The sequence below is a fragment of the Eulemur rufifrons genome, chromosome 7, assembly GCF_041146395.1.
Source record: "Eulemur rufifrons isolate Redbay chromosome 7, OSU_ERuf_1, whole genome shotgun sequence".
NCBI classification, from domain to species: Eukaryota; Metazoa; Chordata; class Mammalia; order Primates; family Lemuridae; genus Eulemur; species Eulemur rufifrons.
This window is the reverse complement of record NC_090989.1, coordinates 114,182,177-114,195,009: the sequence shown is the minus strand read 5'-3', so window position 1 is coordinate 114,195,009 and position 12,833 is coordinate 114,182,177. Positions and strand designations below refer to the sequence as shown.

General features: G+C 35.0%; 1 protein-coding gene across 4 annotated transcripts in view; it reads left to right on the top strand.

The window, feature by feature from the left end:
* Nucleotides 1-12,833, top strand: part of U2SURP (U2 snRNP associated SURP domain containing) — a 54,624-nt gene that overhangs the window by 18,192 nt on the left and 23,599 nt on the right. For 2 of the 4 annotated variants that reach the window (XM_069475361.1, XM_069475360.1), the window contains exons 11-18: nt 761-926; nt 1,112-1,323; nt 2,570-2,613; nt 5,724-5,828; nt 6,900-6,966; nt 7,046-7,209; nt 10,676-10,838; nt 11,606-11,685. In XM_069475361.1, coding sequence (XP_069331462.1) covers nt 761-926; nt 1,112-1,323; nt 2,570-2,613; nt 5,724-5,828; nt 6,900-6,966; nt 7,046-7,209; nt 10,676-10,838; nt 11,606-11,685 — 1,001 coding nt within the window. Of the gene's footprint in view, nt 1-760; nt 927-1,111; nt 1,324-2,569; nt 2,614-3,059; nt 3,127-5,723; nt 5,829-6,899; nt 6,967-7,045; nt 7,210-10,675; nt 10,839-11,605; nt 11,686-12,833 lie in introns of all 4 variants that reach the window. The other 2 variants (XM_069475363.1, XM_069475362.1) reach the window with 2 other exon arrangements.

Here is a 12,833-nt window from a genome sequence, read left to right as displayed (position 1 = left end):
GTACTCTGAATTTAAAATGTTTTACTAGGTGCCATTTTTGCTATTTATCAAATCAGAGTATGGTCAGTGACGGATAATCTTTTGAGACTACCCACTTTTGATGCATAACTTGTTTCCTTATGGAGTCCCTTTTTCTTTTTTCTCCTCAGACTAGTATTTGTGCTTTTGTTTTTTGTATTTTAATTCTTTTCCTGATTGAGTGCAGTTAATTATGTTATGGGAGATGTAGTGATTGTTACACATACCCTTTTAAAAAATCATACATATTTTGGGCCTTATTGCATCTTTACTGTTTACTATTTTCTCTGCTCTTAATTACATTGGTACTTGGAAAGAGAAAAGATGATTCTATCTTTTTTTCTTTCATTATCAACAATTATTTCCTTCTTAACTTAAATATGCTAAACACTCTTGCCTGAAAAATGCTGCTAAATGCCCAAACACTATCGCTGTAGAACAGCTTCTTTAGATTCCAGAACCTTCAAACAGGAAAAGGGGAAGTAAAAGTGAGTTTTGATTTCTCCAGCCTCCCCACCCTGGCATCTTGTTTAAGTAAAGCAGAATGTTTCTGGTATGAAAAGATTTATGAGTGTCCCATGAGGGCAGGATTTTACCTGTGGAGAATTCCTACTACTTGAATGGAAAATTTAATGTTAATATATTGTTTTTCATTTTGGAAAAACTACTTTGTTTTCTGGTGCATCAAATTATTTTTCTTTTCCTGTTTGTGCATACTAAAAACTCCTATGCCTTTTAACAGATGAATGAAGAAATGCTGTGCCAAGAATTTGGAAGATTTGGTCCATTAGCCAGTGTGAAAATTATGTGGCCTAGAACTGATGAAGAAAGAGCAAGAGAGAGAAATTGTGGCTTTGTGGCCTTTATGAATAGAAGAGATGCTGAAAGAGCTTTAAAAAATTTAAATGGTAAGGAAGATTTTTTTATTCACTTGTAGAATTTAGATATTTCTTTGGTTCAGCAGAGTATTTATAAAAACTTCAGGAAGGAAATGGACCTGAAATGGAGAGGTTAATAATGAAAGTTAATTCACATCACCAGAGATATTTTCTTTTTAAAGTTAGCAAAGTGACCTTTCTTTTCTTTCTTGTAGGAAAAATGATTATGTCTTTTGAAATGAAGTTAGGTTGGGGTAAAGCTGTACCTATTCCTCCACATCCAATATATATTCCGCCTTCTATGATGGAACATACACTTCCCCCGCCTCCATCCGGACTGCCTTTTAATGCGCAGCCTAGAGAGCGGTTAAAAAACCCCAATGCTCCCATGTTACCGCCACCTAAAAACAAGGAGGATTTTGAGAAGGTAATTAAAAAAATGTACATAGGGCCGCATCTAATTTGTAAATACTAAATCTGTGGTAGTATTTCTTTTCAACAATTTTATAGAGAATGTGTGTGTAATTCTGTTTGACAACTCTTAAGAGAAATAAGTAGATGTGTTCCCTGCCTTAGCCCATGGAAAACCCTGTATTGTAATACTAGGTCATATTTTTATTTGTGGCTACCATTCCTTTTTTGATCACTTGTTAAGTTTTTTTTTTCCTTTGTCCAGTGTTGTATCCAGGTTTGCTTAAGTACAGTATCTAAATTTACTTTGTTCTGAGAAAGTGATAACTTTGTATTTGGTTAAGTGACATTTCAATTAGAAAGAGCTCCTCAGTAGTTAAATTGTTTGGATGGCAGCTAGCTAATTTAGTTCTCAAAGTCTGAGGTATTAGAATATTTGAGAGCATGTGTGGTTTTTAAAAACAGTTAACAAGGCCGGGCGCGGTGGCTCACGCCTGTAATCCTAGCACCCTGGGAGGCCGAGGTGGGAGGATCACTTGAGCTCAGGAGTTTGAGACCAGCCTGAGCAAAAGCGAGACCCCGTCTCTACTAAAAACAGAAAAATTAGCCGGGCGTTGTGGCGTGCGCCTGTAGTCCCAGCTACTCGGGAGGCTGAGGCAGGAGAATCGCTTGAGCCCAGGAGTTTGAGATTGCAGTGAGCTGTGATGTTGCCACTGCACTCTAGTTGGGGTGACAGAGCGAGACTCTGTCTCCAAAAAAAAATATATAAAAATGGTTAACTAATGTAGTAAAAGCAAAGGGTGAGTATTTTCTTTTTAATAAACATAAGACCAACTTAATTTCAAGTTATAAGAATTTGTTGGTTCTATTATGAATTAATGACACTTAAAATGACAGGGCTGGTTTTAAAGGCTTGGGAACAAAGTAGCGAACTGTATGGTCAGAGGCAAACAGTTAATTATTTCACAAATTAAAATCTTTATCTGATAATTCTCAGTGTAGTACCTATTTCAGTGCATTGATGTGCATTCTGGCAGGAATGTTCTGATTCTTTGCATTTAGTGAACATTTATTGTTCACTGAACACATCCATTTGCATTTATGTAATTGCTTAGTGTATAATTACTTCAAATGCAGTGATTGCCTGCAAAACTTGTGATTAGATGTGTAGTATTTTCAATGCATATGTATATTTTTGCTTGTTACTTGTTAACAATACTCACATATTCTATGTTTATTATCTGATGTGACTTCATATACAGACTCTGTCGCAAGCCATAGTCAAAGTGGTTATCCCAACAGAAAGGTACATGTTTTTCTTTATTATTACTGATCTAAATATAGACAATATCCCCTTCTGAATTAAAAAAAAATGGTGTTGAGGAAAAGGTAATATCTTGACTGAGCAATGGTTCCTTCCCAGTACTTTTGGGGGGGGATATGTGAAATTTAACTAACTTTAGTATATTTGCAATGTTGTGTCATTATTGTTTTCATTTTTATTGTTATCAATGAAGGGAATTTTGATAGCTTGAGTAGTTAGAATGTATTTATTAGCTTTAATTTGGAGTTGTTGGTTTAGACTATTGTCATGGGAAAATAGTTGTCTTAAAACGTATCTTAAATTTTAAATAATGCTACAGTTTGACCCAATCTGTTGTTATTTTTTTCTTGTTTTCTCATATATAACCTTGGTTTGAGTTTTCCTTACTGAAAGCGTAGCTTGGTTTTTTTTTTCCAATTGATTTTAAGAAGAAATTCCTATTATTTTCATGAACACTGGAGTCCATACTAGACATTTTTTTCATGGATAACAAAGGTATTTGGAATTCTTTTATTTTTCTTTCTTCCTTTTTTTTTTTCTTTTTCAACATACTGTTAAAACAGAAGAATTCATGCTCTAGGTGTGCTCTTGCTCAGTCAAGCTAAGCCTTTTCCCAAACACAGGAACACAACACTGGTTGAATAATAAATGAACACAAAAGAATACCAAATTCTCTTTGACATTGGCCTTGGTGAGCAACACCAGCTGAACTGTCTGCGGCAGCGGGGGACCAGGAAAACATCATGGGATGGATTGGGAAAGTATACAGTTTTTGACCAGACATTGGTACGATTGACTCCAATAAATGTGGTTTTATTATAACTGAGAGACAATTTTTTGTTTTTTTTTTTTTGTTATTGTTGCCCAGAATAAGATAATTACCATTTTAAAATAAAATAATGCACTTTAAGTATATCATCTTTTTGTACTACACTGCTTTGTTCTGATAGAAAAGTCACCATTTTTTAAAAAATAAGACATTAAACACACTGCCCTTAAGGAAGAAGAGTGTGATTACAATTCTTTAATAATCTTGAAGTCAAGTTAGTAACAACTAATTGTCAGATTTTGATTTTAAATAATCACATGAAACATTTAAAAAATTCTTTTAAAGTTCCAATTTTCTAAAAATAGATTTTATCAGTTACAAGCCTGTTTAAAACTATAGTGTTTTTTTCCTCCACTGATAAAGCATTCACAGGGAAGTATTTCTGTAACATTCAAAAAGCATATATCTAGTAATAGCTTTACATGTGGCTCAGCTTATTCTAAACAAAATTTTGAGTGTACCTTTTGCCGAAAAGTCTTACCTCACCATCAGAATGAATCCTTTGGCTATAAACTTGTTAAACCATTTTTCATCTATCTTAAATAGTGAAGTCAAGTTGCTTTTGACTTAATTCACACAAGTTTATGATGGACAGCATTTGTCCAACTAGTAATTAGTCTAATATATTATGATACATAAAATTTCCCTTAGCTTTAATTTGGCTTATACTAGTGGGAGTTTTGGAACTGAATCATAACTTTATGTTATCTCCCTTCAAAATAATGTCATTAACTATATAGATGCTGAGAATACATTCTTATTTGGATATCAAGGACTGCATATTTGCAGAGTAATTAATACTTCTGTGAAAGAAAAATAGTTTTTAAAAATTAAGTGATGTTTTGGTTTTGTTTTAATAATTTGAGGTTGAATTAGTTTTAAATGTATAGTTTCCCCTTTGTAAAGATTTAAACTGTAATTTAATTTTTTGACCTCCTTTAGCCTTAAATTAATTTTTTTCACTATGTAGAAATTTTAGTGTACACTTAAGTAGGTTTGTTTGAAAACTGTGAGAAAATAATTATAGTCACAATGAGGTAGATTATTTTACTGTTCATGTACTCTGAAATAGGGCATTATAAAGCCAAAAAAGTCTGTTTTGTTCTATAACTATATATTTATTTATATTCTAGCAGTTATATGAATGTAATTTGAGCTGGGAATGCTAAAGGTGTAATTTGGTGTATGCCTTGTACCAAGAGCCAATATCCTTTTGCTTTTCCCAATTGTTATTTGCCAACTCTGTATGCCGGGAGACTGGTGAAGTGAGAAATCCAAAGCAGCTTGTAAATAAGCCGAACCATTTTGCCTGACACTATAATCAATGTCTAAAATTATGTTTGGAGTCTAATAAAGGGATCACATGATTTTAGGACCCAGCTTAAGACTAAAAGTTTTCTGTGTGTCCTACCAATGAAATGACTGGACTAAAAAGTTAGCACGTATGCTTATTTTTGGCTAAGATATTGGAAGATAGTCATAGAAAATGGGAAGGGCATCTTACCACGTCCCCCATTGTAGAATATTTTGGAAAGAGTAGGACTCCATTCACTTAAGGCTTCGGCAATATAATTTCTTCATTGATTCACAATATATAGGCAGAATTATTCATGTCATGAATTGTGAACTAGTTTGAAGTGTGGTCCAAAGGGATGTTGCCTCATTAAAGGTCAGATTCAATAAAAACTCCATCTGGTATATGTGTATCAGAAAAGCACAGGAGTTGGATGGATTTTTTATTAAATCAAGCCTTAAACTTGTTAAATAGTTTTGCATTTTTATAAATTATAGTCATGATTATAACATTTTAGTACCACAACAAAAGTGTTTGGTTTAGGAATATTTTATTTTAAAACTGAGATAGTGTGTAAGTTTTTAGATGGCTGTAATAACTTGCAAGCTCTAAGTTACTGATTTTATATATTTACAGCTTTCCAGTTAGTTGTGATTTATAATTTAATGTTTTGCTTTTGGAAAATAAAATTAAATGGCATTTAGAAAATTAAGTCTTTATTATTGTGAGGCTGTGTTGTGGTTTCCCACCCTCCCTTCACCTTCCCTTCCCACTCCCCTACCCCCACTGCCCTACTCCCTTGTAATGCACAAGGCATTAACATATGCTCCAGGTTGCTTTTTTGGTATTAAATTCGGTATTAGTCAGCAGAATAATCTTTTTCTGCACAATTATAGTAGTTTAGGTCAAGTGTAGTTTTATATAGTGGTAGGTCTGAATCCATTTTCTTTAACTGTGTTGTTGTTGTAGGAATTTGCTCGCCCTGATACATCGAATGATAGAGTTTGTTGTACGTGAAGGGCCAATGTTTGAAGCTATGATTATGAACAGAGAAATCAACAATCCTATGTTCAGGTGTGCATTTTTAAAAATTGTGGTGAAATACATGTAACAAAATTTGCCATTTTAACCATTTTTAATTGTACAGTTCAGTAGCATTAAGTACATTTACATTGTTGTGCAGCCATTCCCACCATCCATCTTCAGAACTTTCTTCATCTTCCGAAACTGAAACTCTGTACCCATTAAATAATAACTCTCCATTGCCCCGGTCCCCGAGTTCCTGACAACTACCATTATACTTTCTGTTGCTATGAATTTGATTATTCTGGGTACCTCATACGAATAGAATCTTTGTCCTTTTGTGACTGGCTTATTTCACTTAGCATAATGTCCTAAAGGTTCATCCGTGTTGAAGCATGTGTGAGAATTTCCCTCTTTTTAAAGGCTGAGTAGTATTCCATTGTCTGTATTTACCCTGTTTTGTTTATCTTCAGGTGTGCATTTTAAAACACTTTTAATTTTGGGGGGTGGGGGAATTCAAAATATTTCCGGGGATAAGGTTCTAAAGGATCAGTTTTACAATGAGATGAGAAGACAATTTTAGTCATGGTAGAGTAGAATGTACTTAGGTCAGTCTTCTATCAGATTTTGATTTAGTTAACTAAATAGCATTGTTTCTAGCATTCTCTAGGAGGAAAATACTTTTCATTAAGCTTTTCAATGAAAACTGTAATGAATCTTTCATAAGTGAGATTATAGTCAAACAAATGAATTTTAAAGGAAATTGTTTTACTAATTTAAAACTCTGAAGTGGTGTAAAATCACTGCTTTTGTAATTAAGCATTGGGAAAATCTCTCCATTGCCAGCCACAGTATCTGATATATGAGTGTTCAATAAAAATGATCCTAAGACTCAGCAAGATGCATGCTCTCTGAGTATTAATGTCAGTCACTAAGGCAGTCAAAGGCAGGGCAAAGAAGGGGATAGGTAGCGAGCAGGTGGCAAGTGGGTGAGGATTTCTTTTCAGGGGTCTTTGCTTTCATTTTATTAAATAGGCAGATAATATTTCTCATTTATTTATGTTTAATTGAAGATAGCTCTTTACTAAAGAATATGAAATTTAATGTTTTTTATTTGTTTAGGTTCTTATTTGAAAACCAGACACCAGCCCATGTTTACTATAGGTGGAAGCTTTATTCTATTCTGCAGGCAAGTAGAATCAATTACTTTGTTAATTTTGACTCTGAGTTAATTAGACCTTTCTAATAACTTTCTCATTGTTTATTAGGGAGATTCTCCAACTAAGTGGCGGACAGAAGATTTTCGTATGTTCAAAAATGGATCTTTTTGGAGGCCACCACCATTAAATCCATACCTGCATGGGATGTCAGAAGAGCAAGAAACAGAAGCTTTTGTAGAGGAGCCTAGTAAAAAGGGAGCACTTAAGGAAGAGTAAGACATTTTTCCTTTCTATTATATATTCAGAAAAGTTGCCTTAATGGTTGCTTTAATTAATGGTCTTAACTAAGATGTTAACCCTTAAAATAAAGTGTTTTTTATTTTTACTTGTGAGTGTTTAAAATAGTAACATCTTTCATCAGATGCTTTACAATTATAAACATCTTGGCACATAACAAGTGTGTGTCCTATTGACCTTGACCTCTTCCTACTGATAAAATTAGTGATGATCTCTTAAACATGGTTGACTTGTTTCTCTAATGTTGGAATACTTCAGATTCTTACAGAAATTATTTGGGGACCATTAGTATTCTTGCTTCTCTGAATGCAGCATAAAGAGGAAAAATGATTGGATGGCTAGTGGGATCAAATGTTGACTATGCAAAGCCTCTGCGTAGAATTTGCAGTGAGCTGTGAAATGGCCACCACGGAAGCATATGCTGATATTAGTGCTCACTTAGCACTGATACAGTGCAGTTAGCATGGTTTAAGAAGCAGAAACTTATCAAATGTTTAGAAAACATTCTGTATACCTCATGGGAAAAAAATTGGCTAAAAGAATTTTTAGAATGTGGAATTACATACAGGCATTTTATTGCACTTATTGCACTTCACTGACATTTCATTTTTTACAAATGGAAGGTTTGTGGCAACCCTATGATTAAGTTGCTTGGTGCCATTTTTCCAACAACATGTAATCACTGTGTCCCATTTCAGTAATTCTCGCAATACTTCTTTTCATTATTATTATATATCAGTTATGGTGATCTGTGATCAGTCATCTTTGATATTACTATTGTAATTGTTTTGGGGTACTATGTCCTGTAAGATGGTGAACTTACTAAATGTTTGTGTTCTCACTGCTCCACGAACCTGCTGTTTCCCCATCTCTCTCCCTTTCTTTGGACCTCCCTATTCGCTGACACAATATTGAAATTAGGCCAATTAATATTAACATAACCCTACAGTGGCCTCTGTCTGTTCAAGTGAAAGGAAGAGTTGCACGTCTCACCTTAAATCAGAAGCCAGAAATGAATACGCTTAGTGAGGAAGGTGTGTTGAAAGCTGAGACAGGTCAAAAGCTAGGTCTTTTGAGCCAACCAGTTAGCCAACTTGTGAATGCAAAGGAAAAGTTCTTGAAGGAGATTAAAAGTGCTACTCAGTGAACACACGAATAATAGGAAAGTAAAACATGTAATCCTAGCTACTCAAGAAGCTGAGGTGGGAGAATTGCTTGAGGCCAGGAGTTCGAGACCAGCCTGGGCAACAGAGAGAGACCATGTCTCTTAAAAAAAAAAAAAGAAAAGAAAAAAAAAACCCAAGCAAGCGAAACAGCCTTATTGCTGATATGGAGAAAGTTTTAGTGGTCTGGATAGAAGATCAAACCAGCCACAGCATTCCCTTAAGTCAAAGCATAATCTAGAGCAAGGCCCTAACTCTATTCAATTTTCTGAAGCTAAGAGAGGTGAGTGAGGAAGCTGCAGAAGAAGTTTGAAGCAGCAAAGGTTGGTTCATGAGGTTTGAGGAAAGAAGTCATCTCTGTAACATAAAAAGTTCAAGATAAAGTAGCAAGTGCTGATGCAGAAGCTGTAGCACATTATTCAGCAAATCTTGCTAAGGTCATTGATGGAAGGTGGCTACAGTAAACAACAGGTTTTCAATGTGGATGAAACAGCCTTCTATTGGAAGAAGATGCCATCTAGGACTTTCAGAGGTGGAGAGGATAAGTCAGTGCCTGGCTTTAAAGGACAGGCTGACTCTTGATAGGGGTTAATGCAGCTGGTGACTTTTACCATTCTGAAAATCCTAGGGGCTTTAAGAATTATTCTGCATTAACCACCTGTGCTCTTTGTAAATGGAACAACAAAGCCTGCATGACAGCACGTGTGTTTACAGCATACGTTACTGAATTTTTTTTGTGTGTGTGTGTGACAGAGTCTTGCTCTGTTGCCCTTGGTAGAGTGCAATGGTGTCATCATAGCTCACTGCAATGTCAAACTCCTGGGCTCAAGCGATCTTCTTGCCTTAGTCTCCTGAGTAGCTGGGACTACAGGTGCATGCCATGATGCCTGGCTAATTTTTCAATTTTTAGTAGAGATGGGGTCTCACTCTTGTTCAGGCTGGTCTCAGACTTCTGAGCTCATGCAGTCCTCCCACCTCAGCCTCCTGAAGTGCTAGGTTTATAGGCATGAGCCACCACGCTCGGCCATTTACTAACTATTTTAAGCCCACTCTTAAGACCTGCTGCTCAGAAAAAAAGTGCTTTCAAATACTGCTCATTGATAATGTACGTAGTCATCCAGAGCTCTGATGGAGGTGTACAAGGAGATTAATGTTATTCATGCCTTTAAGAAATTGCTATAGCAATTAGAGCAATTAGTGGCCTCTAACCTTCAGCAACTACCACCCTGATCAGTCAGCAGCCATCAACATCTGAGGCAAGACCCTCCCCCAGCAAAAAAGATTAAAACTTGCTGAAGGCTCAAATGATTGTTAGCATTTTTTTAATAATATTTTAAAAATAAGATATATATATTGTTTTTGGAAATATACTGCTCTTGCACACTTAATAGATTACAGTATAGTATAAATATAACTTTTGTATGCACTGGGAAACCAAAAAATTGGTATAGCTCACTATATTGCAATATTTGCTTTATCGGGATGGTCAGGAACCAAACTTGCAGTCCAAGATATGTGTGTGTTACTTTACTTCGGGTATGTTACTTCACTGGGTAGTTTTTAAATTGTAATACTTATTGATGTATTGTTTAGGAGAAAATTTGCTAATGTAACATGATGGTGTTTAGGAGAAAATTTGCCAATGTAACATGATAGTATTTGAGTGTATTTGCTTCTGAAGATGTATGTTCATTGTTACTTTAGCCCAGGGACCCAAAAACTTAGCCCACAGGCTAACTGGCTGCCTTCTCCTTTGGTAAAATTTTATTGGAACACAACCAGTCTCATTTTTTGATGTTGTCTGTGGCTGCTTTGGTGCTCTAGCAGCATAGGAACTAACAGAGATCGTGTGGCCTGCAAATCCTAAAATATTTAGTCTTATCCTTTACAGGAAAAGTTAGCCTGTCCTAATCACATACAGAAGTGCTAAAGTAGTAGACTTCTTTCAAAGAAGGGGAGTAAAGAACGTGAAGCTTGTTGAGGATAATAGGACTGGGGCACTCCTAACAACTCTTGAAAAAATGCCCATAATTTAAAATTTACTTAATTTGTAAGTTGAAAAAAATCACTGAAATTATTAGTTTCAGGAAAAGTATTCTTTCTTATATAAATTCTTTAAAAAATTTTAACAAATATGGGGAATTTAACACAAATCAGACTTAATACAGTCTTCAGAATTATTTTATCTGAATAGGTTTTAAAGAAATTTGTGAGCAAAAGCTACAATGGCATTTGAAATTTGTATCTGTAAATATAAGTTTAAAAATTTTATATTCAGACAGAGGGATAAATTAGAAGAAATCTTGCGGGGATTAACTCCAAGGAAAAATGACATTGGAGATGCAATGGTTTTCTGTCTTAATAATGCTGAAGCTGCTGAAGAAATAGTGGACTGCATTACTGAGTCACTGTCCATCTTGAAGACACCCCTTCCTAAAAAGGTATGAGAATGACTTCTCTTTGTGGACATTTAATTAAGAAAAGGGCCGGGCGCGGTGGCTCACGCCTGTAATCCTAGCACTCTGGGAGGCCGAGACGGGTGGATCGCTGGAGGTCAGGAGTTCGAGACCAGCCTGAGCAAGAGCGAGACCCCGTCTCTACTAAAAATAGAAAGAAATTATATGGACAACTAAAATATATATATACAAAAAATTAGCCGGGCATGGTGGCACATGCCTGTAGTCCCAGCTACTCGGGAGGCTGAGGCAGTAGGATCGCTTAAGCCCAGGAGTTTGAGGTTGCTGTGAGCTAGGCTGACGCCACAGCACTCACTCTAGCCAGGGCAACAGAGTGAGACTCTGTCTCAAAAAAAAAAAAAAAAAAAAAAATTAAGAAAAGAGTGGTAATAGTTTTCTTCTTTTTGGACTGGCTTTGGTTTCCTTTTTGCCATAAAGAGCTTGTCTGACAAAATCTTTCCCATGTAGTCTGTTACTTTTGCCTGGAAAACTTATGTTTGTTGACATACAAGTTATCAACAAGTTGAAATGTAGATGAGTTTTAACAAATTTTATCTCTGCCAAAGTCATGGTTGTGGTGATGTTGAATTTCATATAACTGTTCTAATTAGTAGTATGATTATTAAATTATAGCTAAGCATTAGCCTTATACTACTGATTACAAGAAACGACAATGCAGAACTTTTTAAGATGTATTATTGGCTACTAGTTTTTATTTTTAATCCATTTTGTGTTATCTTTTGGTATTATAGATTGCCAGATTATATTTGGTTTCTGATGTTTTATACAACTCTTCAGCCAAAGTTGCCAATGCTTCATATTATAGAAAATTGTAAGTATAATGATTGTAAGGTGATATTGCTGAAATAAAATATTTAAGCATAAGGAGTTCAGAGAAGTGGATTGTTTTGTTAACACTTTATAGTAATAAGCAATAAAGTCAGCTCTCTGTGTCTGTGGCTTCTGCATTTGTGGATTCAACTAACCACAGAATGAAAATATTTGAAAAAAAATTGTGTCTGTACCGAACATGTACGGACTTCCCTTGTCATTTTCTAAGCAATACAGTATAATTGCTTAGCATTTGCATTGTATTAGGTATTATAAGTATCTAGAGGTGATTTAAAGTATATGGGAGAATGTGCATAAGTTGTATGCAAATATTATGCCATTTTGTATCAAGGACTCGAGTATCTGCAGATTCTGGTATTTGTGGGAGGTCCTGGAACCAATCCCCCATGGGTACTGAGGAAAGAGTATTTGGAAATTTGAATTTCTTCATGATTTGTAGAATTTTTTTAACAATTGACTTGCGTTCATAGAACAAACCCACTCTAAGCTAAATTATGAATATTTTGGAAAGTTGTCATTCATTTCATATCAGTTTCTTAATTATTGACATTAGAACAAATTGCCAGAGTTAAAAATAACTTTATTGCATATTTAGCTACTTGTGTAATAAATAAATAAACTGAAACAATACATATAATGGCAAACATAATACAAGAGACCAAAGATCCAACATTAACTGTTTATAGAATCTGTATTCTCCTTTCATCATCATTGTATTGATTGTGGTTCAGTGTTTTCTAAGGTGGTAGGAAATTGTGTTGCCAGATTGTAATTAATACATAATTCTTCCTCAGTTCCCTAGAGTTCCCTTTCTGTGTTTATTTTATAAATTAGCCTCAGGGAAGCTTTTCCCTAGGAACTGATGTTGAAAGGAAATTTAGAGATGTGGGGTCTACTATTAGTTTTTTTGCCTTGGACAAGTCGCTTAACTTTTCTAAGTTTCCTATTTTATAAAATAAATTGGACTAGATAGTTCAGAGTATCCTAGATATAAAGTTCCTTGCCTGTAAAGGGAACTAATACTTAAGACACTTAGGGAATTTGCAGGAGAAAAATTCAGAATAAGAAGAGTTAAAGCAATTCAGTTATGGTTTTAAGAGTTTAAACATCTAGGTCTTGCTTTTTAAA